Source organism: Lissotriton helveticus, chromosome 1_1 (genome assembly GCF_964261635.1).
Source record: "Lissotriton helveticus chromosome 1_1, aLisHel1.1, whole genome shotgun sequence".
Taxonomy (NCBI): Eukaryota; Metazoa; Chordata; class Amphibia; order Caudata; family Salamandridae; genus Lissotriton; species Lissotriton helveticus.
Window position 1 is genome coordinate 1032819514 of NC_136057.1, and position 23408 is coordinate 1032842921.

Below are 23408 nucleotides of genomic sequence, written 5' to 3' on the forward strand. Positions count from 1 at the left end.
CTATCGGCTTGGTGTCAGGCTGAAGGGTTGGGCCGGCCCGCCTCTTATAGAGGTCAAGGGTGATAGGGGTCGGCCATATTTGGAAGGCATGGGAGGCATGGGAGGTTAACTTTTTGCTTTGGAGGATTCTGGTGTGGAGCTGAAGCTCACTTTGTTAATCATGTGGCGAGCAAGACTACACTCGGAGTAATGAAGAACACCGGTAAGTAATCGGGGCATATGCATGTGTCAAGATGGGTGCAGCTCATGTCTGACTGGTATGAAACGGGTCATATGACAAAGCTGTGTAATTGTAAATAATTATCTAAACTAAGCCCCCTGAGCAAAAAAACTGGCTGAAGTCTGGCCCACTTAAGTAGTTGAATGGGTAGATGAGAGCCAAACGTTGCCCATTTGCCTACCAGGATTCTGTAAGCATCATTCTTGTCTTCACAGCAGCTTTACTGAAAACAGCTCTATCAGGGAAGTCCTCACATATGCTTGGATTTTTTTAAACGGCCTTCAATATAATTTCAATATGGAGGAAGCATTGACAGTTGGGTTTACCTGAACAGCCGGCAAGGCACCTGCAATCACAAGACATGGAGACTAATATTATGCATGCTTTCCATTACCCCCCCTGTACCATCAGTACAATAAAAGAATATCCAAGGAAAACGTAACCTGTAGGACAAGTTTAAACCAGTTAAAAATCAAAAACTTCGAATCCGACCTCCACCCGGTCTCCAGAGGCGTTTCTCAAGGGTCTGTACTCTCCCCACAGCTCTTCAACATCTATATTGAACCCCTCACCTCTCTACTCAGAAAATCCAACATCCCCTTTCATCTATATGCGGACGACACACAGCTCTATCTGGAAACGACCTCAATTGAGGACATCCAGAGACTCAACAACAAGCTCAAGGAGTTACAAGACTGGCTCACAACCAACCACTTGAAACTGAACCAAGATAAAACAGAAATACTACTTATTTCTAACAAAGATGATAACCCTCAAATCAAAGAATGGCTCAAAGCCATAGACGCCCTCAATGGCAACCTCTCCCTGGCAGACTCGGTGAAATCTCTAGGGATCACCCTAGACCCAAAACATGACACGAAGAAACACATCTCAAGATCTGCTAAAAGTGCCTTTCTCAACCTAAAATTACTATACAAAATAAAACCCTTCCTCCCACCCAAGGACCTTCAACAAGACACTCAGGCACTAGTCCTCTCCAGAATAGACTACGGGATCGCGACCTTGACAGGGTCAGCAAAATCTCACCTTGCCCCCTTGAAGACGACACTCAACGCAGCAGCAAGAATGGTCTCCGGAATTAAGAAATTTGAGCACATCTCTCCAGTCCCTCAAAGAACTCGGATGGCTCCCAGTGAGAGCCAGTTTCAGAACAGCCTGCATCACGCACAAAGCCCTGCATACAGGGAAACCAGAATACCTGGCCTCAAAACTCAATGGGGCAGGCCAGTCCAGAAACCTCAGGAGCTCCAGCTCTCTACTGCTCATCCCTCCCAAATCTCGCAAGCACAGTACTACAGCCAAATCTTTTGCTGGTAACGCTCCCAAAATCTGGAACTCCATTCCTCCCCACATTAGAACAACCTCCTCGTTTTCAAAATTCAAGAGGCTACTCAAAGACTTCTTCCTCGATTGTACTTGAAAGACCTGACAGATCCTGGACTGCCCACAATGTTTCACTTCAGCTTTACCTAAATTCCGAGTCTGACAACAAGGTCGCAGCTCAAGATATCTTCTGGAAACATACATTCTGTTGACAGTTTCTGTACGATTGATTTTCAGTCTGCTCACCATTTTATTTGTTGTGTATGCTGTAAAGCGCTCTGATACCCCGGTCTAGCTAGCGCTATACAAAACTACTAAAATAAAATAAAAAAAATAAAAAATACTATCTTCCTTCTTGAAACCTTATACTATGAAAAAAACTAACATCCCCAACCCAGGCATTGCAATGAAACTGATCATTCCCATTGCCCAACATTTGAATTCCTCCTTCACTCCTAGCAGTCCCTGGTAGTGCCATCACACTGAAATCAATCCAAATGACATATGAAGGGGTGGGTGTACAGATGGGTGGTTTAATATCAACCTCTGTGACTTTAATAAAAACACAATTATCTATCTTCTGTAATGTGGAAAACCTGCATTTCGTTGCAAGCCATGGGGGTCAATACTACGTCTTTATTAAGCCTTACTATCACGTTTTGCAGAGCTCTCAATATTGGTCTGAAATAGATCTTTTTATAGGTGGAATCACTTGACCAATCCGGACACTTGAAAATGTCCTGCAATTCTTCCCCACTATATATTTGATTCTTGTATAGAATGCGCATCACATTCGTTACATCAGCCTCTCTCAACCATTTAACCAAAGTGGATGAGGATGCAGACTTGTGAGGTTTTCGCAATGAAATCAACAATTGTTTCATCCTGGATTCTCCTAAATTCTGTTACTCTCTCATCTCATATTCCTTCAAACACTTCATCAAACACAATTTCTAATGGTGTGAAAATAATGGCTGGAAAAACGAGAAGCTATGTTTTTGATCTTGTAGTCAAAAAAGAAAAGCGATTTCCCTCCCGCACCACAGGTTAAGAACCACTGTCATGAACGACACCGACCCCAAAAAAATCTCAAGCACTCTCCATGTATCCCAAAACTGTAACCTCTTATTTGCATCACACATGGGAGTATATTTTGCAGCAGAATCAAACTGTGATGAGGAACTCAAAATGACAGTCACTTCCTGAGGAGTCATCCTCGGACTCACACATATTGCCTCCTTTCACAACCTTTCCCCTAAATGAGGCTTATCTTTTCTTTTCTGGGCAATTGATGTGCTCAATTTACAACATGCTTCCTCAACAGCTCTCCCCTTCCAAGTCTTTCCTATGCATTCCAGTTCCGCTGATTGCTACTTTTTCCTTCTCACTGTTACCTTTTTTTCGACACTTGCAGGAACCTACAGCTTGGGTCATAGTAGCTGCTGCCGACTAGTATCGCTTATCCTTTGCATTTGCTCACCTCTCACCACTACTTCTAACTGACTTAGTGTGCATTAAAGGGTGCTACTTCTCTAACAATCTTTCATCTCTTTCCCCACTGTATTTCTGCAAGACCTATAGCCTTATTGACTATTTCAATCTTCCCTCTAAAATCCTCTTTGATCAGCCATCTCAAAGCACATATGATTAAAAAAAACATCTTACTTCTGTAAAACATTTCCTTTTTCCTGTTCTTTGTCACCAAATGCCCCTCGATATCAAATTATCTCGGCTGTTTTAATTCCTGGTGCTAGAAAAAGCCCTAAAACTCATACTTATTGATGCACAATGGGTGTTGGATACTTCCTAGTGTCAAAAGCATGCCATCTCTGCTGGCTGCATGAGGTCGCAGAATGACTACGCTTAAAAGCCTTGAATGCCACTTCGCGGCCCCAGTTTGTGCTGCATCCAAAACTCTGTTAGCCACCAGGGACGGCAAAGGCCACAGCATATACTGCTACCAATTGCTGTAACTGCCCCTCTGCCCATAAAGGAAGAATCTCAAAATATTTGCCACCTAAGCTCCCATGCCATTGCATGCTGCTCTTTCATGGCGCCTCGTGCAAAACTTTGTTTAAAGGTCATAATTCAGTTTATGGATTGCTCACTTTTTCACCACATGCTCTTAATACAATGTTGCACAATCCCCATGTGTTCCTTCCCTGAAAACACAGCTCTGACCAACCTATTCAATGCATAAACCTCCTCTCACAAACACTAGAAATCATCATGGATGAAGAGATTCGCCCTATGGAAAGTACTCTCCTATGCAAGTTTTACTGCATCTAATTCCAAGCTTCTGGGCAAAGCAAGAGAGAAGAATGGTTTCACGAACAAGATTTGTTCTATATGCCTTCAAAATCGTATTATTTATATATGAACACACACCATGGTCCATCCCAGACACATGTTTTCAGTGGGTGTTCAATCAAACAAAGGTGTAATGAATAAAAGAAAATATGAAATGTAGCACTTTTATTGTGAATGTCTGAATGTAACTAGAGATGTGAATTTTTGTTCTGTCGTTAATTAGAGGACATTTAATTCACTCTGAAGCTTCAGAATACGATGGAAAAAATTGGTTTAGTTTTATACTCGTGTTGATGTGTAATCTGTTTTTGAATGATTTTCTATGCCATATGGGTTGTAAGGTTTGTGCTGCACCTAAATTAACACTTAAAAACATACAATTAGTTTTTGTTCTGAAAAAAGAAAAAAAAACATACAATTAGTAAAAATAATTGTTGTTATTCCAGATCGGGAATGCACAGCTTGAGAAGACTTATCTCCTGATAGTTTCTGTCATTTCTTGATTTCAAGGCACACAATTGCATGGCTCTATAGCCCAGTGACCTAGTCATTTCATCTTTGTAGATGTTTTAGCTGGTTTGGAAGACAATGTTGGCTTTGAGGTTAGTGCGTGCAGGTCTATCAGACTGTAAGGGAGGCTGTCCTATTTCTTTAGCCCTCCCTTTCAGTCTATCAGCATTGTGTAAAATGCTGTTTAGTGTGGCCAGTTGGCATCCAGAGACAACAGCGAGCAGGGAGTTGCCACTCTCTAGCTTTATTTGTTGATGTGAGTTTTTAAGTAGGCTTGCTGTATTCTGAATTCAAGCAATATTGCATCACTGGAGAGTTGAGAAGGAGCTGGACATTTCCTTTTATTGTTGCTAAGTGCTGATAGTTTATGATGACAGTGTCCTTCCTTTGTAAATTGGCAATCCGTTTGTTGCTATAGAAGGAGATGAGCACTTCTAAAGATTATTATGCTCTTCTCGTGAAGATAGTTTTTGAAGTGCATATCCAACTTGGCAGAGACAAGTAGTTAGATGTGAAATAACCATTTTCAGTTAAAGTAGAAGATATGCAAGGAGGTAGTTGCTTGCCTTAAATATTACCGCCCAGCTCAGTTGGGCTTCTGAGTTTCACCGAATTTGTAGTCTTCATACCATCCTTGCTTTTATGTTGTGATAAAGGGTGTTGAAGTAAATCTGATTCAATCAAAGGCGAGTAATGTCTGTGGCACTGAATTCTGGTTTGAGGAGTAAGTTTTTGTTTATTCTGCAGATGCCCAAGAAATTGCAAAACAATGTTAAGATATCAAAATTCACATGGGATTCCAGGCAGAGTGACAGGTCTAGTATGACCCAAGACTTTAGTTTCTTACGTTTTGTGCTTTCCTTACTCTTTGTAGAGGTTTTTACAGGATGGAGCGGGGGAGGGGTAATGAAACCATGAAGATGTGAGGAACTTCTCTTTTTGTACTTTTAGGCAATTGGCTTTAGTTTATCCATTTGCTGATGCAGCAGAGAATTGCTTTCTTAACATACATTGTTCTTTTTATGCTGCACCTAGTTTGAGCTGACTCTCATTCACATGTTTGTGATATCCAGCTCCTGATGTTTATAGAATGTGGCACATTAGTTTTTGTCAAAATTGAGGAGTATTGGTAAAGCGGTTCTGTATTGGGGCGCATCACACGTGACAGGAGCTGGGGAAACTACCTGTTCTCCTTAGAAGACTGATTGTGCGGTTGGATTGGAAAGAGGCCAACTGATTGCAGAAACAAGCTCTCTTGTTGTTGACTTAACTTCCGGAGCATCATTTATTATCAAGGTTATAAAATCCCTCTGACCGGTCATGATTAATCGACATGATGCAGTAGCACATCCACAACACTCTTTGCTGGTGCTGTTGCTGACTGATAGTAGGTCAGTTTCTTCGCATGTGAGCGCTCTTTCTTGTCTTGTGTTTTTAATGTACAGCAGATTACTATTGCTCAGACCCCACCATTACCTACTTTAATACTACATCGGGAAAGTCTGTAATCACACCTAGCTTATCTTCCGTGTGTTATTTACTATGTCAAAAGGGCCTTGTTCCTGAACTGCGCACAGACAACAAAGAAAAGAAATTGGAACAGCCGAGAAGTCCTCCAGAAAATTCAGATTCTACTTTCAAAGGGAACCGGTAAGAAGATTTGCAAAATGTACCGCATTATATGTTCTTTGCCTGAGCTTGTATTTTGTCAGATTCTCAGACTATCCAGGGCTATCGGAATGTCAGTTCTTACAGTTTGAAAGCACGGGGCCTGATGTACAAAAGTAGTCTGTGATGCACACAATTTCAGGGCTCCGCGACCACAAAACACAGAATTACAATGTACAAAGTGTACTTTGTGATTGAGAAATGTTTTTCCAAAGCACACCTTGCACTCCCTTGAGAGTTGGAAGGTGGGATGGGCTTCAGTGGGGCATCTTGCTCCTCCTTCCAAGTGGCCGTATGATGTATCAGTGGTTTGCACCTGCTAATATTATTGAGTTAGTTCAGTAATACAAATTGCTGTTTTGCTCTGTACTTATACAAGCAGCTATAATGTGTTCACCAGCTAAGAATACATTTTATGTGCTATCTTTCTTCATTGCAGTGTGTTTCAAGTCCTCTGCTTGGTGGCCATTATTTTCTCTGAGGTTCTGTAAAAAAAAAAAAAAAAAAATCTCCATCAATGTATGTTTTAATGCCTTCACAAATAAGTAAAAAGAACAGTTGATGGACGAAATACTGATCAATGAAAACATTCACCCCAGTCACAGATCTTGGTTTAATCAGTCTTTTTTTACTTACCACGCCACCCCAGTTTGGACCCAGCAATATGCAAATCAGTCTGACTCTGCTCTTCATGGGAACAGTCCAGTCCAAACTGTCAAGCCAGATCCTCCCTGGAATGGGAAACAAGCATCCTGAAACCGGTTTTGGGGTATCACCCCTCATTAACCAGGCTAGCTTAAATCCAGCGGCAAAATGAGCACGGGACACACGTCTGGGCATAGATACCCTTCCCACTTAGTGCGACAACAGCAAAAAGAACAGATGATGGACGGAATGCTGAACAATACAAACATTCACCCAGTCATAGATCTGGGTTTAATGTGTAGTTTTTTTTTAAAAACAGATTTTATTCATCAAGTGACTAGTGTAGAGCAGGGCACTGACCCCAGCGACCTCTGCTCAATCAATAAATACAAAGCATTAGGACTTTGACTTTTCAGAAGGAAAATGAGGATACAGGAAGAGCAATACATGTGAAAAAATCCTGTTAGAAACACCCTCCCCAACTTCCCTCCTTCCCCTGTAGTTGCACTAACACCCCTCTAGACCCAGCTAGAACATGGCTCCACCCCACACCTCTCACATCCACCCCCCCATGTATACAGTTTATCAGCATTGGCGTTAACGGGGTACCATTAGTCCGGATTAAAGGGGTCCCCCCCAGCAACCGGCTCCAGCAGCAACCCCCTGGTAGTCAGCCCACCGCTTCCATATTTTAAAATGCTTCTGCGAGCACCGTCTAGCTGTAAAAATAGGGAGCTCTAAACCCATATAAAAGTCCAGGCCCTTTTTAGGTCTCGCCTGTCGATGCGCATGCGCATCGAGCTTGCGAGCCTATTGCGGCTTAAACAAGCTTTAACTAAGAAGCAAGGAATCCTGGCGATTCCTTGCAGTGCCCGTGACTTTTAAGCTCAATGCGCATGTGCATTGAGCTTAAAAGCTCGTGCACATCAGTTCCCTCAGCCGCAATCGCCGTCTGTTCCCTCTGCCGCATTCCTCCGACACCTTTTGAAGTGAAGCTTAGCTTCACTTCAAAGGCCCCGGCTTCTTCACACCCACATGCCGCTCTCCCCGCTCCGCCCACTCCCCTGCCCGCCATGTGCATTTCTCCTACACCCCCTCCCCACAGCAATGCCCTCCGTCTGTTTTACAATTTGAAGAGGTGCCTCCTCACATTTCACTTCACTGCCTTCCAACCTCATGGTTGAAACTTTAGTCACCATCTCCTGTTTGTCGTACCCCAAGCAGCGGTGCACGCACTACAAATCCTTCTGCTATGCCACATCTCGCAGCTTAGATTCATTCCCTCTTTCTTTTAACTCTCCACGTTTCTGCCTGTTTCACTCTCTCTTCCAACTCTCACCCCCCTCTCCATTTACTTACACAAATCTCGCAGATACCCCAAGCAGCGGTGCACGCACTACCAATCCTTCTGTTATGCCACATCTCGCAGCTTAGATTCATTCCCTCTTTCTTTTAACTCTCCACGTTTCATCTCGCAGATACCCCAAGCAGCGGTGCACGCACTACCAATCCTTCTGTTATGCCACATCTCGCAGCTTAGATTCATTCCCTCTTTCTTTTAACTCTCCACGTTTCTGCCTGTTTCACTCTCTCTTCCAACTCTCACCCCCCTCTCCATTTACTTACACAAATCTCGCAGATACCCCAAGCAGCGGTGCACGCACTACCAATCCTTCTGTTATGCCACATCTCGCAGCTTAGATTCATTCCCTCTTTCTTTTAACTCTCCACGTTTCATCTCGCAGATACCCCAAGCAGCGGTGCACGCACTACCAATCCTTCTGTTATGCCACATCTCGCAGCTTAGATTCATTCCCTCTTTCTTTTAACTCTCCACGTTTCTGCCTGTTTCACTCTCTCTTCCAACTCTCACCCCCCTCTCCATTTACTTACACAAATCTCGCAGATACCCCAAGCAGCGGTGCACGCACTACCAATCCTTCTGTTATGCCACATCTCGCAGCTTAGATTCATTCCCTCTTTCTTTTAACTCTCCACGTTTCTGCCTGGTTCACTCTCTCTTCCAACTCTCACCCCCCTCTCCATTTACTTACACAAATCTCGCAGATACCCCAAGCAGCGGTGCACGCACTACCAATCCTTCTGTTATGCCACATCTCGCAGCTTAGATTCATTCCCTCTTTCTTTTAACTCTCCACGTTTCATCTCGCAGATACCCCAAGCAGCGGTGCACGCACTACCAATCCTTCTGTTATGCCACATCTCGCAGCTTAGATTCATTCCCTCTTTCTTTTAACTCTCCACGTTTCTGCCTGTTTCACTCTCTCTTCCAACTCTCACCCCCCTCTCCATTTACTTACACAAATCTCGCAGATACCCCAAGCAGCGGTGCACGCACTACCAATCCTTCTGTTATGCCACATCTCGCAGCTTAGATTCATTCCCTCTTTCTTTTAACTCTCCACGTTTCATCTCGCAGATACCCCAAGCAGCGGTGCACGCACTACCAATCCTTCTGTTATGCCACATCTCGCAGCTTAGATTCATTCCCTCTTTCTTTTAACTCTCCACGTTTCTGCCTGTTTCACTCTCTCTTCCAACTCTCACCCCCCTCTCCATTTACTTACACAAATCTCGCAGATACCCCAAGCAGCGGTGCACGCACTACCAATCCTTCTGTTATGCCACATCTCGCAGCTTAGATTCATTCCCTCTTTCTTTTAACTCTCCACGTTTCTGCCTGGTTCACTCTCTCTTCCAACTCTCACCCCCCTCTCCATTTACTTACACAAATCTCGCAGATACCCCAAGCAGCGGTGCACGCACTACCAATCCTTCTGTTATGCCACATCTCGCAGCTTAGATTCATTCCCTCTTTCTTTTAACTCTCCACGTTTCTGCCTTCCAACCTCATTGTTGAAACTTTAGTCACCATCTCCTGTTTGTCGTACCCCAAGCAGCGGTGCACGCACTACAAATCCTTCTGTTATGCCACATCTCGCAGCTTAGATTCATTCCCTCTTTCTTTTAACTCTCCACGTTTCTGCCTGTTTCACTCTCTCTTCCAACTCTCACCCCCCTCTCCATTTACTTACACAAATCTCGCAGATACCCCAAGCAGCGGTGCACGCACTACCAATCCTTCTGTTATGCCACATCTCGCAGCTTAGATTCATTCCCTCTTTCTTTTAACTCTCCACGTTTCTGCCTGTTTCACTCTCTCTTCCAACTCTCACCCCCCTCTCCATTTACTTACACAAATCTCGCAGATACCCCAAGCAGCGGTGCACGCACTACCAATCCTTCCGTTATGCCAGATCTCGCAATCTTCCATCACACACGGAGCTGGTACAGCACAGGCAACGGCAATGCAAGCTTCACTCAAACACGGAGCAGGTACAGCACAGGCAACAGTTCCAAGTGCAAGCTTCCCTTACACATGGAACAGGTACAGCACCGACAGCAGCAGTGCAATCTTCCCTCACACATAGATCAGGTACAGCACAGGCAGCAACAGTGCAAGCTTCCATCACACACGGAGCAGGTACAGCACAGGCAACAGCAGTGCAAGCTTCCCTTACACATGGAACAGGTACAGCACCGACAGCAGCAGTGCAAGCTTCCCTCACACATAGATCAGGTACAGCACAGGCGGCAGCAGTGCAAGCTTCCATCACACACGGAGCAGGTACAGCACAGGCAACGGCAATGCAAGCTTCACTCAAACACGGAGCAGGTACAGCACAGCCAACAGCAGTGCAAGCTTCCCTTACACATGGAACAGGTACATCACCGACAGCAGCAGTGCAAGCTTCCCTCACACATAGATCAGGTACAGCACAGGTGGCAGCAGTGCAAGCTTCCCTCACACACGGAGCAGGTACAGCACAGCCAACAGCAGTGCAAGCTTCCCTTACACATGGAACAGGTACAGCACCGACAGCAGCAGTGCAAGCTTCCATCACACACGGAGCAGGTATAGCACAGGCAACGGCAATGCAAGCTTCACTCAAACACGGAGCAGGTACAGCACAGGCAACAGCAGTGCAAGCTTCCCTTACACATGGAACAGGTACAGCACCGACAGCAGCAGTGCAAGCTTCCCTCACACATAGATCAGGTACAGCACAGGCGGCAGCAGTGCAAGCTTCCATCACACACGGAGCAGGTACAGCACAGGCAACGGCAATGCAAGCTTCACTCAAACACGGCTGTACAGCACAGCCAACAGCAGTGCAAGCTTCCCTCACACATAGATCAGGTACAGCACAGGCGGCAGCAGTGCAAGTTTCCCTTACACATGGAACAGGTACACCACCGACAGCAGCAGTGCAAGCTTCCCTCACACACCGTCACACACCCTCAGCTTCACACACCCTCACTCACCCTCACACACACACACACACACACACACATACAACAACAAAAGGAATAATAGAAATAAACTATCCTAATCCACACTCTAACTCCAAGATAGAAATCCTGAGTCCTAATTCACCCTAATAAACTAACAGCCTAATTCACCCTACAAATACATACTCAAGATACGCAACAGAAAGACATCCTAGAAAATAACAACCAAAGTAAAAATACGCGCAATGATGTTTATCAAGCTTCAGGTCACCAAACCAACAATTATTAGGACAAAATAACACCAACAAAAGAACGAAGAATTATCAGTCAGGATGCGAGGACTAGGATGTACTAACACAAAAGTAAAACAGCCTATTTTTAACTTGGGTAATAAACAAGCACTATTCATCCCGTAAATCGGACGGATTAAACACAATTGTCATGAGTTACACAAAAAGCCGTAGGCATATAACAATAGCACTTCATCACACGGAATTACATCAAGTATTAAAAACATATTACGCAACTTGGATTCAGCGCAAAAAATAATCAATAAACATTACATATGTCTCTTACCTTCACAAAAGAAATCGTAATACAATTAATACATTTTAAGTGTACAATATTCATGGCGAAAAGAGTACTTAGAAACTCAATGAACAGCTCTTGTACGTCAAATTACAAACAACTGCTAATAATACATTACATAACACTTTAAGAAAATTAATACATTACATATCGATTAATAAAAACAAGACTTTAATTACACGACATAATAATCATTTCGAAATATTACAAACAAAAAAATACAATGTCAACAGTATTAAAAATACACTCCTATTCATTCGTTAACTTAAATATACTATATGTAGTAAATAAAACACTTAATTGCATATAAATTACATAAATAACTAAAATAATTACAATCGCTAACAAAATATGTCACTATTTATATAAATACACTCGTAATTATTAACTATTTTATGCATACTATCAATACTACTTTACATTATATTAAAAAAACACGTCGAGGGAATCTCTTACCTATCCTACGACGCACCAACAGCACACGTACAGGAACACGCCTTCCGCATCCGGCTATTCTCCATGTTCTGGAGAATTCCACCGATTACGTATGCTAATCGGAACGCGACGTCAAAAACGTCGCGCTCCGATTGGCTAAAAAAAATGTCCATCAAAAATAAAACGTAACGGTAGGGAAAAGAAAAAAAAAAACTAGAACGCTAACCTGGTAAATGTAGGTAGCGTTCAGGTGGCGATTTCCGTCAGACATTTTAGTAACAAATTTTTTTTTAAACATCAACCCCTCACCCTCTATAACTCTCTATCACCCTCAACACATCACCATCACTCACCCTCACTCACCCTCAATCACCCTCACTCACCCTCACCCTCACTTACCCTCACTCACCCTCACCCTCACTCACCCTCACTCACCCTCAATCACCCTCACCCACCCTCAATCACCCTCACTCACCCTCACTCACCCTCACTCACCCTCATTCACACTCACTCACCCTCAAGCCCTCACCCTCACTCACCCTCACTCACTCTCACTGACCCTCACTCACCCTCAACACCTCACCCTCACTCACACTCAACCACTCACCCTCACCCTCACTCAGCCTCAAACCCTTACCCTCAATCACCCTCACCCTCACTCAGCCTCAACCCCCCACTCACCCTCAAATCCTCATCCTCAATCACTCTCAACCCTTCACCCTCACTCACCCTCAACCCCTCACCCTCACTCACCCTCACTCACCCTCACTCACCCTCACTCACCCTCACCCACCCTCACTCACCCTCACCCACCCTCACTCACCCTCACTCACCCTCACTCACCCTCACTCACCCTCACCCACACTCACCCTCACTCACCCTCAACGCCTCACCCTCACTCACTCTCAACCCCTCACCCTCACTCACCCTCAACACTTCACCCTCACCCACCCTCAACCGTTCACCCTCAACCCCTCACTCACCCTCACTCTCACTCACCCTCACTTACCCTCAACGCCTCACCCTCACTCACTCTCAACCCCTCACCCTCACTCACCCTCAACACGTCACCCTCACCCTCACTCACCCTCAACCGTTCACCCTCAACCCCTCACTCACCCTCACTCACCCTCACTTACCCTCACCCCCTCTGCCTCACCATCACTCACCCTCACTTACCCTCAACCTCTCAGCCTCACCCTCACCCTCACTCACCCTCAACCCCTCACCCTCACTCACCCTCACCCTCACTCAGCCTCAACCCCCCACTCACCCTCAAATCCTCATCCTCAATCACTCTCAACCCTTCACCCTCACTCACCCTCAACCCCTCACCCTCACTCACCCTCACTCACCCTCACTCACCCTCACTCACCCTCACTCACCCTCATCCACCCTCACCCACACTCACCCTCACCCTCACTCACCCTCAACGCCTCACCCTCACTCACTCTCAACCCCTCACCCTCACTCACCCTCAACACTTCACCCTCACCCTCACTCACCCTCAACCGTTCACCCTCAACCCCTCACTCACCCTCACTCTCACTCACCCTCACTTACCCTCAACGCCTCACCCTCACTCACTCTCAACCCCTCACCCTCACTCACCCTCAACACTTCACCCTCACCCTCACTCACCCTCAACCGTTCACCCTCAACCCCTCACTCACCCTCACTCTCACTCACCCTCACTTACCCTCACCCCCTCTGCCTCACCATCACTCACCCTCACTTACCCTCAACCTCTCAGCCTCACCCTCACCCTCACTCACCCTCAACCCCTCACCCTCACTCACCCTCACTCACACTCACACTCAACCCCTCACACTCACTAACCCTCACCTCCTCACCCTCACTCACCCTCAACACCTCACCCTCACCCTCACTCACCCTCACCCTCCCTCAACACCTCACACTCAATCACCCTCACCCTCACTCACACTCAACTCCTCACCCTTACCCTCACTCACCCTCTCACCCTCAACCCCTCACCCACCCTCAACACCTCTCCCTCACTCACCCTCCCTCACACTCACTCACCCTCACTCACCCCCACTCAACACCTCACCCTCACTCACCCTAAACCCCTCACCCTCACCCCCTTACCCTCAATCACCCTCACCCCCTTACCCTCAATCACCCTCACCCTCACCAATAACTACAACTTTTCTAATGCTATACTTATTGCATTCCAACCCCACTCATCCACGCAACGCCACTCACACACGCAACGCCACTCACACACGCAACGCCACTCACACACGCAACGCCACTCACACACGCTACGCCACTCACACACGCTACGCCACTCACACACGCTACGCCACTCACACACGCTACGCCACTCACACACGCTACGCCACTCACACACGCTACGCCACTCACACACGCAACGCCACTCACACACGCCACTCATCCACGCAACGCCACTCATCCACGCAACGCCACTCATCCACGCAACGCCACTCATCCACGCAACGCCACTCATCCACGCAACGCCACTCTTCCATTTGCAAAAAGAAAAAAGTCTAACTATTCTATTGCGAGACCTATTGCATTTCCAATGCTTGTTCTATATCGACACCAATGGTGGCGTAGGCGCTTTCCACACCCTAGCTATATCCCTCTTTGCCAATGTGAACTCCAGCAACATTAGATTGCGTTTATAAATGTTGCCTCCGATCCCTTCCATAACATGAAGCAATACTAGTTTTGGTGACCAGGGCAGATCCCAACCCAGCACCTTCGAGAGGCAAGACATCACCCCTCTTCAGAATCGTGTCAAAGAAGGACCATGCCAAACAGTGTGAATCAGAGTCCCTTCCTCACATTCACACCTTAGGCATACCGGGGAAGCCACCATCCCCGCCCTCCACAACCGGACCATGGTGAAGTAAACCTGATGGAGATATTTGATTTGGATAAGACGTAGGCGTACGGCTATGGCTGCCCCCCGCGGGGAGGCCAGAGCCTCCGTCCAGTCCTCCTCATCAAGTGAGCCAACATCTCCCTCTCAGGTATCTCTAAGTTTTTGCAATGCGGGGGAGCCGTGTGTTCCTAGGGATTGATATATCTTCGAGATCTTGTGCTCCTGAAGATCCCCCATGAATACCTTGGCTTCCATCGGGCTGAATTCCGCCAATAACTCCAATCACGCCAGGCTGGGGGAGAGGGCATGACGGAACTGGAGGTATTTATAGAATTGGGATTTAGGCATATGGAATTTGGCTTGTAGGTCTTGGAAAGACTTTAGGATCAGTCCCCTCATAACATCTCCGAGGGTAGAGATACCGATCTTGTCCCAGCCCCGAAACCCTGACAGAGCTGCAAGTTGTGGCAAGCGACCATTGTTCCACAAGGGGGCCTCCCAGGTCAGCGTGTTCCACCCCCCCCCCCCGTCCGCCGCAATGATTGTCGCCAGATCTGAAAGACCAGTTGAGTCGCTGACGGCAGGGCCCTTCGCACCGGTGCAGAATACAGAATCGTGTGGAGAGATCCCCCATGAGGCGTCGCTCAACCGCGTAGGCCAGGTCGTCCCGATTCCCATACCACCACTCATTTAAGATGAGTAGATGTGAGGCCATATAGTAGGATAGGATATCAGAAGTAGCCAAACCGCCACAATACGTAGAGAGGAAACATGTTCGCAGGGCGACTCGCATTGCACCACCTGCCCATAAGAATTGCCCCAAGACTGAGTTAACCTGTCTAAACCTTTTTAGGGGGGGATCGGGTAGGGATGGTTCTGCAGCTGGTACAGTAGGCGAGGAGGTGCAACCATCTTAAAAATGGTCGATCGGCCATAAATAGACAGTGGCATATGCAACCACAACTTAAAATCTTCCCACACCGGAGCTAGATTCCGCTCCCAGGCCGCCATGGAGGAGTCCGATAGAAACACACCAAGGTACCTCATTCCGTCCATAACCACCCGAACCGATGCCGACCATTTGCCAGCGCCCGACGTATTCCCCAAAAGCCATAACGTAGATTTGCTGGGTATGAGATAAAAATCAGATGATTCCCCAAAGATCTGCATTATGCGAAGCAGCCGCGGCCTTCCGATCTATGTTCGTAAGGAAAAATAACACATCGTCTACATATAATGCAATACGATCTGACAATCCATGTGCCCACTCAAAGCCTGTCACCTGTGCATCCATACGCACCCAGGCGGCTAATGGCTCGACTGCCAAGGCAAATAAATTCGGGGAGAAGGGGCAGCCCTGCCGGGTGCCCCGCCCAAGAGAGAAAGTGGAGGAAGTAGAGCCAGCTACCCGTACCGACGCAGTAAGATCTGTATAGAGCAGGGAGAGATAGGACATAAAGCGTGGGCCGAGATTCAGTCTTCGCAGAAGAGCACAGAGATACACCTAGCTAAGGGAGTCAAAGGCCCGGTCCATATCTGCTAACAGCAGCACCGCCTAGTCGCAACGCCCTCGTACGGCCGCAATAGCCACCTGCGCACGGCGTATATTGTGTTGAGTTGCCCTTTGGGGCATGAACCCAGATTGATCAGGGTGAATAAGAGTGGTGATTTGGGCCCGCAAGCGGTTAGCCAATGCCTTGGCCAATATTTTGGCCTCCATGTTTAAAAGCGAGATGTGGGGATATGAAGAATGTCGGTCCGGGTTGTTATGAATCGGGGTCTCTATTTGGCAATGGCAGGCTCCAATGTCTAAATAGGGACCCTTCTTCCTAGGTCAGGGCAAGTGGGCTACCCCCTTTGACAACCCCTGCTCAACCCTGGGAATAACGTAGCACGAGCAGTTAGGCCTATCTCAGAGGCAGTGTGTGAAGCATTTATGACCATGTACAACAAGGCAGTAACAACACCACAAAAGGACACAGCTCAGGTAGGTATAGAAAAATAATATCTTTATCTAACAGTTTAACTCGAAACTCTCAAAGTGTTTCAACAAACTATGATGCACGTAAACGAGGAGGGACTCAAAAAGGCAATAACATATTCACCAGAACGTGACAAAGACTGAGTTCAAGGCTGGGGCCTACGCGACCCGTTGCGCACCAGGTACCTGCCGGTGAAAGGGGATGCAGCACGCAGCTTCTCGAAGAAGCCGAGATGGTGATAGGCAGACTCCCAGCTTCCACAAGTCTTGGCTGCAGAGGTCCGCAGCGTGCACCCACAATGATTAGGGCTCTCGGGGATAGGCGGGCTCTCAGCGGCAGCAGCACGTGGCTGCGAGAACCCGGGCTGGTGGTGGCGATGATTCTCGTCTTGTAGCTCCGTGGTGTGCTCACAGCGGCAGCAGCTCTCTCTTAGCTGCGGCTGCCCACGAGACGATAGCGACAATCCTCGACAATGGTGAACAAGATGCGGGCACTCAGCGGCAGCAGCTCTCCCTTAGCCACAGGACAACTCACAATGAGGCAAAGTTAGCAAAGGTGCGTGCAGTCAGCGGCAGCAGCTTTCTCTTAGCTGCGGTGGCCCACAGGACGAATCACAATGATGCAAAGTTGGCAAAAGTGCAGGCACTCAGTGGCGACAGCTCTCTCTTAGCTGGGGTGGCCCACCGGACAAAGGGTGATGCAATGTTGGCAAAAGTGCGGGCACTGAGTGGCAACAGCTCTCTTAGCTGGGGTGGCCCACCGGACAAAGGGTGATGCAAAGTTGGCAAAAGTGCAGGCACTCAGTGGCGACAGCTCTCTCTTAGCTGCAGCGGCCCACACGGATTCAGCGAAGGGTCCGAACGTTCACATCCAGGCGGTCTCTCAGCGGCGGCAGCTCTCTCTTAGCTGCAGCGGCCCGCACAGTTTCAGCGAAGGTTTCAAAGGTTCAATCCGCAGCACTCACAGTAGAACTAGAGGCTCCGGATTACTCGACGGAGGCCTCACCTGCAAGCAGAATTCTTTGCACAGGAATTCAACGGCTGACGGGGTGAAGTCTAATGTCCCTGAGACTTCTGCAGGAGGCGCTCTCGATTCAGGCCCTCAGGTAGTTTCTTCGGCAAGCTTGGTGAAAGTTTCAAAGTCCTTTCCTCTGTTTACTCGGACAGAGTTTCGTCTTGACATCCAGAAGGAACACACCTGGACAAAGTTCCAGCGCAGCGTTTTATACCTAAAAAGCCTTGTTTTCTAAGGTCACAAATCACTGCCTCCGGTCAGAACCAGTTGGGGTGGGTCGGGGAGCACTTAGTTTACGAGGTGACATCCTGCCCTTTCAGAATGATGGGGGTCTGCTATCAAACACTCGGAGGGAGGTGGAGCCATCATTCACCTTGCCAGGCACGGCCCTGCTTGGATCAAAGAGTCACCCCTCCCCATGCCCTGAATACCGATCTCTCTCTCTCTCCTGCCAGGTCTGACCCAGCGGGCCCTGCTGCTCCAAAACCAGATGGCCAATACACATACTCGCAAAGCCTTCAGTAACACTTAGGCAAGAAACTACAGCGTTTTCAGAAGAGGCATTTCCCAACATGGGATATATAAACGGTCCTTATTAAAAGGTGTCTCTCAATGTCCTGAGCATAAACATTTCAAACTCGAAGTTCCTATCAGGTTACTGGGGTCAGATAGGCTGATAGAAGGTAACTCTCAACTGGCCCATTAGAACGGATCGTTTCACAGTAGCGACAGTGAAATGGAGGGTAACTGACTATGAGAACATGCTACACAGATCTAGGCATTATGGTCATCTGTACACAGGGAGCATTCGCGCTGTGGCACTGATTAGCAGTGGCACGGCGCCCAGAGCAGCATTATGGTCATCTTTACACAGGGAGCATTCGCGCTGTGGCACTGATTAGCAGTGGCACGGCGCCCAGAGCATCTAAATCCAGCCAACATAAAAGAGAGAAAGAGGAAAGAGGAAGGGGGGACCCACGCCAATGGTGCCAGGTCTAACAGGGGGTCTGCCCGGTTTATGAAACACCACCACCACCTCTGCATGTCTCCAATCCCGCGGGAGGCAACGCCACTCATGAGACTCTTCTACAACCCCGAGGTAGTGAGGTCCTATCTGCAAGAAGAATTTCTTTAAAAAACTCACAGGGGAACCCATTAGGCCCCGGCGCGTTCCCCGAGTACAGTTCTCCCCAGGGCTGCTCCCAATTCCTCCACCTTGAGCGGGAGATCCAGCTCCACACTCACCTCGTCAGATAATGCACTAGTCGGAAGGTCATCTTAGAACCGGCCTATCACATCCTCATGGAGGCATTCTTTCGGGGCGGACTGCTCTGCGAAATACGTAGAAAAGGTTTCGGCGATATGCAGGGAGTCGGTAAGAAGCCCTCCATCCGGGCCCACTATCCCGGGGAGGGGCTGACAATGAAACAACCCCAGACAAAGCCTATGAAGCATCTTACTGGATTTATCCCCCATTGATAGACTCGGCTGCGTGTTGCCAACCAGACAAGACGGGCCACATCCAGGAGGCGGGCTGCATAGTTCTGTTGCGCCAGGTGCAGCTGCCGCCGTATAAGGTGTCCCCCCTCTCCTCGACTACGATGCTCAAGTTCACCAATATTTGTCTCACCTTGAAGCATTGCCTCTCTCCGAGTCCTACGAGCTGCCGCGCAATAGGAGATATCCACTCCCTGCAGGGTGGGCTTCATTGCTTCCCATATAGGCTCTGCCCCCGAAACCGTCCCCACATTTTGCGTCAAGTATTGATCTAGCGCACACCCTAGACACTCCCTGTAGTCCGCCTCCTGGAGATTCCACGTCGAGAGATGCCAACGGAAGGGCCGCCTCGCCCAGCCCATTCGCAGCGTAAGAGACACCGGTGAGCGGTCGGAAAGACCCAGCGGGAGAATATCTGCCTCCACTACTCGAGCCGCAGCCGCCCGGGGAACGAACAGATATTCCAGGCGGGAGAAGGAATTATGAACCGCAGAGAAAAACATGTAGCCCTGGGCAGGCAACTTCTTTACTGGAAGCCCAACAGAGGAGCCGGCCTTCACATGAACCCTACCGATCCATACGACAATATCTGAGTTGACAATATCTGAGTTATCAGGAACTGTGGGCTCCCCCTTTGGTTAAGAGTCTGAAGGAATCTGCTGGGAAGCCGAACCGGCCTTGGAGGCCGCACTGCAGGAGCGGGACCAGCGTTGGGATCTGGATCGCTGGCGATCTTTAGGTTTCAGTTGAGAATGCTTGCGAGCAGCCTCACTAGAGGAAGAGTCAGAGTCCCGTGGAGGCGGTGAGTGGGGGCTCAGCCGTACCGTCTCATCATTCCATTGAAACACCTCGTCCGGCGTGTCGCAGAAACGGGTCCGGGACCTATATACTATATACCACTCGCAGCTGGGCTGGATATAGCAGAGCGTATGGAAGCTTAAGATCTCTGAGACGTGCGTTAGCTGCCAAGGATGACTGCCTCTGCTGTTGAACTAGCTTTGTATAATCCGGAAAAATCAATATGCATGCATTTTCAAAAAGCAGAGGTTCCTTGGCCCTAGCCTGTTTAAAGATGATGTCACGGTCATGATAGTTCAACAACTTTGAAACAACAGGGGGAGACCAGGGGCCAATTAATAGGTCCAGCATACAGGCCCAAGGAAACCAATACAAGAAAAGGCATGCTGTTCCTAATGAGTCCTACATGTCAATGAGTGTAAAGAGAGCACTGGAGTGCTAATGAAGGTCGGAGAAAATCTTTTTTCCTTTCAGAAAAAGACCCTCACACACCCAGCCAGCTAGGTGTTTTGCTTCATCACTGGGTCTGCTCCTTATTGGGTTGTCGCTGCAATACCCGATCAGTGCCCGTGATGGGGCCTTATTGGCGGAGATCATTTTTTTAGCCGTTGGGTGCGGTGCGTGTAGGGGCCCTCGTGAGTGTAGATGTGTGAATGTGGAATGTGTGAAATATAAAACAGGAGTTAGTGATCCACCCAAAATATTTTAATGACTGTGGTCACTATCCTGATTAAAACCAAAACCGGCGGGCACTCCTCCTCTAAGGTTGCAGGGTTGTGCGCTAAAACTCAGGCCAACATGTTTCTTGCCTAGTGTCAGTTTGACTGCAATTCTTCAGGACCTATTATTGATCATTCTACACTTTTTGGTGGTGGTCTGTTAGTTCAACAATTTCACATTGGTCAAACAATTTTAGTGACCACCGATACAGCACCCCTTTTTAGGAGGGTTAGCATCTCAACACTTGGAGAGCTGGAGCTGACCTCTTGGAACCACAGTGACCTCCTCCTGGCAAGGTGCTCCCTCGGTGGGCCTGATGGCCTGCAGAACAAAATACTGGACAAGTGCCCTAGATGCCTGCAGATGCATTGGGATGGCACCTCCACCCCAAGGGAGATGGTAAGTGGTTGTTGAAGCGCTGGACAGACCTCCAAGATTTTGGGGGCGATGTTCAGCTTCTGGACAAGTTGGTCCCTCAATTGTCCAGGCTGCCAGCAGCCATGTAGGGTTTGCTGCCAATTTTGGAGCAGGTCCTCTGTTCTTGGGGGTGTCCGTTCTTCTTTATCCTTCTTTGGTTCCCAGGTATTCAACACTGAAGCTCTGGTGTCAGGGAGAACCAGAAATGCTGAATTTAGGGGCGTTAAGGGGAGTGTAGGGCAGTAGCCAGTGGGCTACCTACCCCTGGGGTGTTTCCCCCACTCTATATGACTACTTCCTGCTAGGAGTGGGCATAATCTTAACCCAGAGTTCCTAGTTCCACCAAAACAAAGATTGTGAAACCCTTCTTCTACTGTCCACTTCAGGTGGCCCACCTTTGGGGTGTGCCTCGCTTGTAATCCCCTGGTTTTTCTTTGTTCGCCCTAAGTAGGCAGGGTATGCTCAGACGTGAGTCCCTTGCTCACTTTGCCACTGGATTCAAGCAAGCCCAGCTGAAGGCGGCTGTAATGCCAGAAACCGGTCCTGGGAAGCTTGATTCCGGTCCAGGGAAGACATGGCTTGGCAGTTCGGGCTGGACTGTTCGCATGAGGCACAGGGTCAGACTGATTTGCATATAGCCATGTCTGAACTGGGGTGGCGGAGTGAGCTAAAGAACGGTGATGGATTAAACCCAGATCAGTTGACTGGGGGTGAGTGTTTGTATTGTCAACGCTCCGTCCATCATCCCCTTTGGTTTTTCTTTGTTCGCCCTAAGTTGGCAGGGTATGCTCAGACGTTAGTCCCTTGCTCACTTTGCCACTGGATTCAAGCAAGCCCGGCTGAAGACAGCTGTAATGCCAGAAACCGGCCCTGGGAAGCTTGATTCCTGTCCAGGGAAGACATGGCTTGGCAGTTCGGGCTGGACTGTTCCCATGAGGCACAGGGTCAGACTGATTTGCATATGGCCATGTCTGAACTGGGGTGGCGAAGTGAGCTAAAGAACGGTGATGGATTAAACCCAGATCAGTTGACTGGGGGCGAGTGTTTGTATTGTCAACGCTCCGTCCATCATCCCCTTTGGTTTTTCTTCGCTTGTAAGTGTGACACGCCTTCGGACTATTTAATTTCCCTCCTGGTCTGGTGCCAAATGGGTCTCCCAACATGGGGTAGCATTCCCTGGGTCTGGGGGGAAGTCATGGTCTAATTTCAAAGGTGGAAGCAGCTATGAAGCCTCTGGTCCGGAGATGCTAATCTGCTAGCCATCCTGTTGTAGGAGGTGTGATCACCCTATGGCAGACAGGCATTATTTCTGGCCTCAGAGAGCACAGCTCTCATCTGCAGGGGGTCAGAAACAAATCTGTCATGGCAGAGTGGAAGATACCATTCAGCCACCACACTCCGTGACTAGTAGGGTTTAGGGGGGTACTTCTAAGTTTGCCTATGGGTGCATGTTCTCATAAATCTGGTAGTGGCATCAGTACAGATTTATTAAGACAAGATATTTGACACAAAACATCAGTATTTTCAGTGAAGCCATTATTTAGCAGAGTAACTAATAATGACCTGTGCCCAGCACAGACCTTAAGATGGGTTCCTGATCACTTGCAATGCTTAGCAATGGAACTAGACATTACAGGGACACATCCGCCCATGCAGATGTGCCCTAAGATGTAATATAATGCACCTGCCTTAGGGCTCTAAGGCCTGCGGTAGGGACGACTTACATATAATACACGCATTGTACAGGTGCATGGCACACAGGGAGTGTGCCATGCTGTGTTTTCAGAATGGTTTGTACCATTTCATGCATCCTGCAATGACTGCATGCAGGTTGTCTGTGGGTCCCTTAGGGTATCATAAGACATGCTGCAGTCGGATGTATGATTGAACAACTACTGACTAAACCACAAATTCCTAAACCACGAAGGCTAAACGAGCAATGCCAAACAACTACATTTTTAACAACGAGTTCCTAAACCACGAAAAAAAACACCTCATGACTGGCCAATAGATGGCACTATTGATTTTATTTTCCCTCCTGAAACGTCCCTGTCAAGAGTGGATGTGCTCCTAT

The 23408-nt window shown here is 47.9% G+C and overlaps 1 protein-coding gene across 2 annotated transcripts in view; it reads left to right on the forward strand.

Annotated features, from left to right (window-relative positions):
- LOC144771921 (uncharacterized) overlaps positions 1-23408 on the forward strand; it is a 229990-nt gene that overhangs the window by 34846 nt on the left and 171736 nt on the right. For both annotated transcript variants that reach the window (XM_078656160.1, XM_078656164.1), the window contains one exon: positions 5937-6034. In XM_078656160.1, the coding sequence (XP_078512286.1) occupies positions 5937-6034 (98 nt within the window). The remainder of the gene's footprint in view (positions 1-5936; positions 6035-23408) is intronic.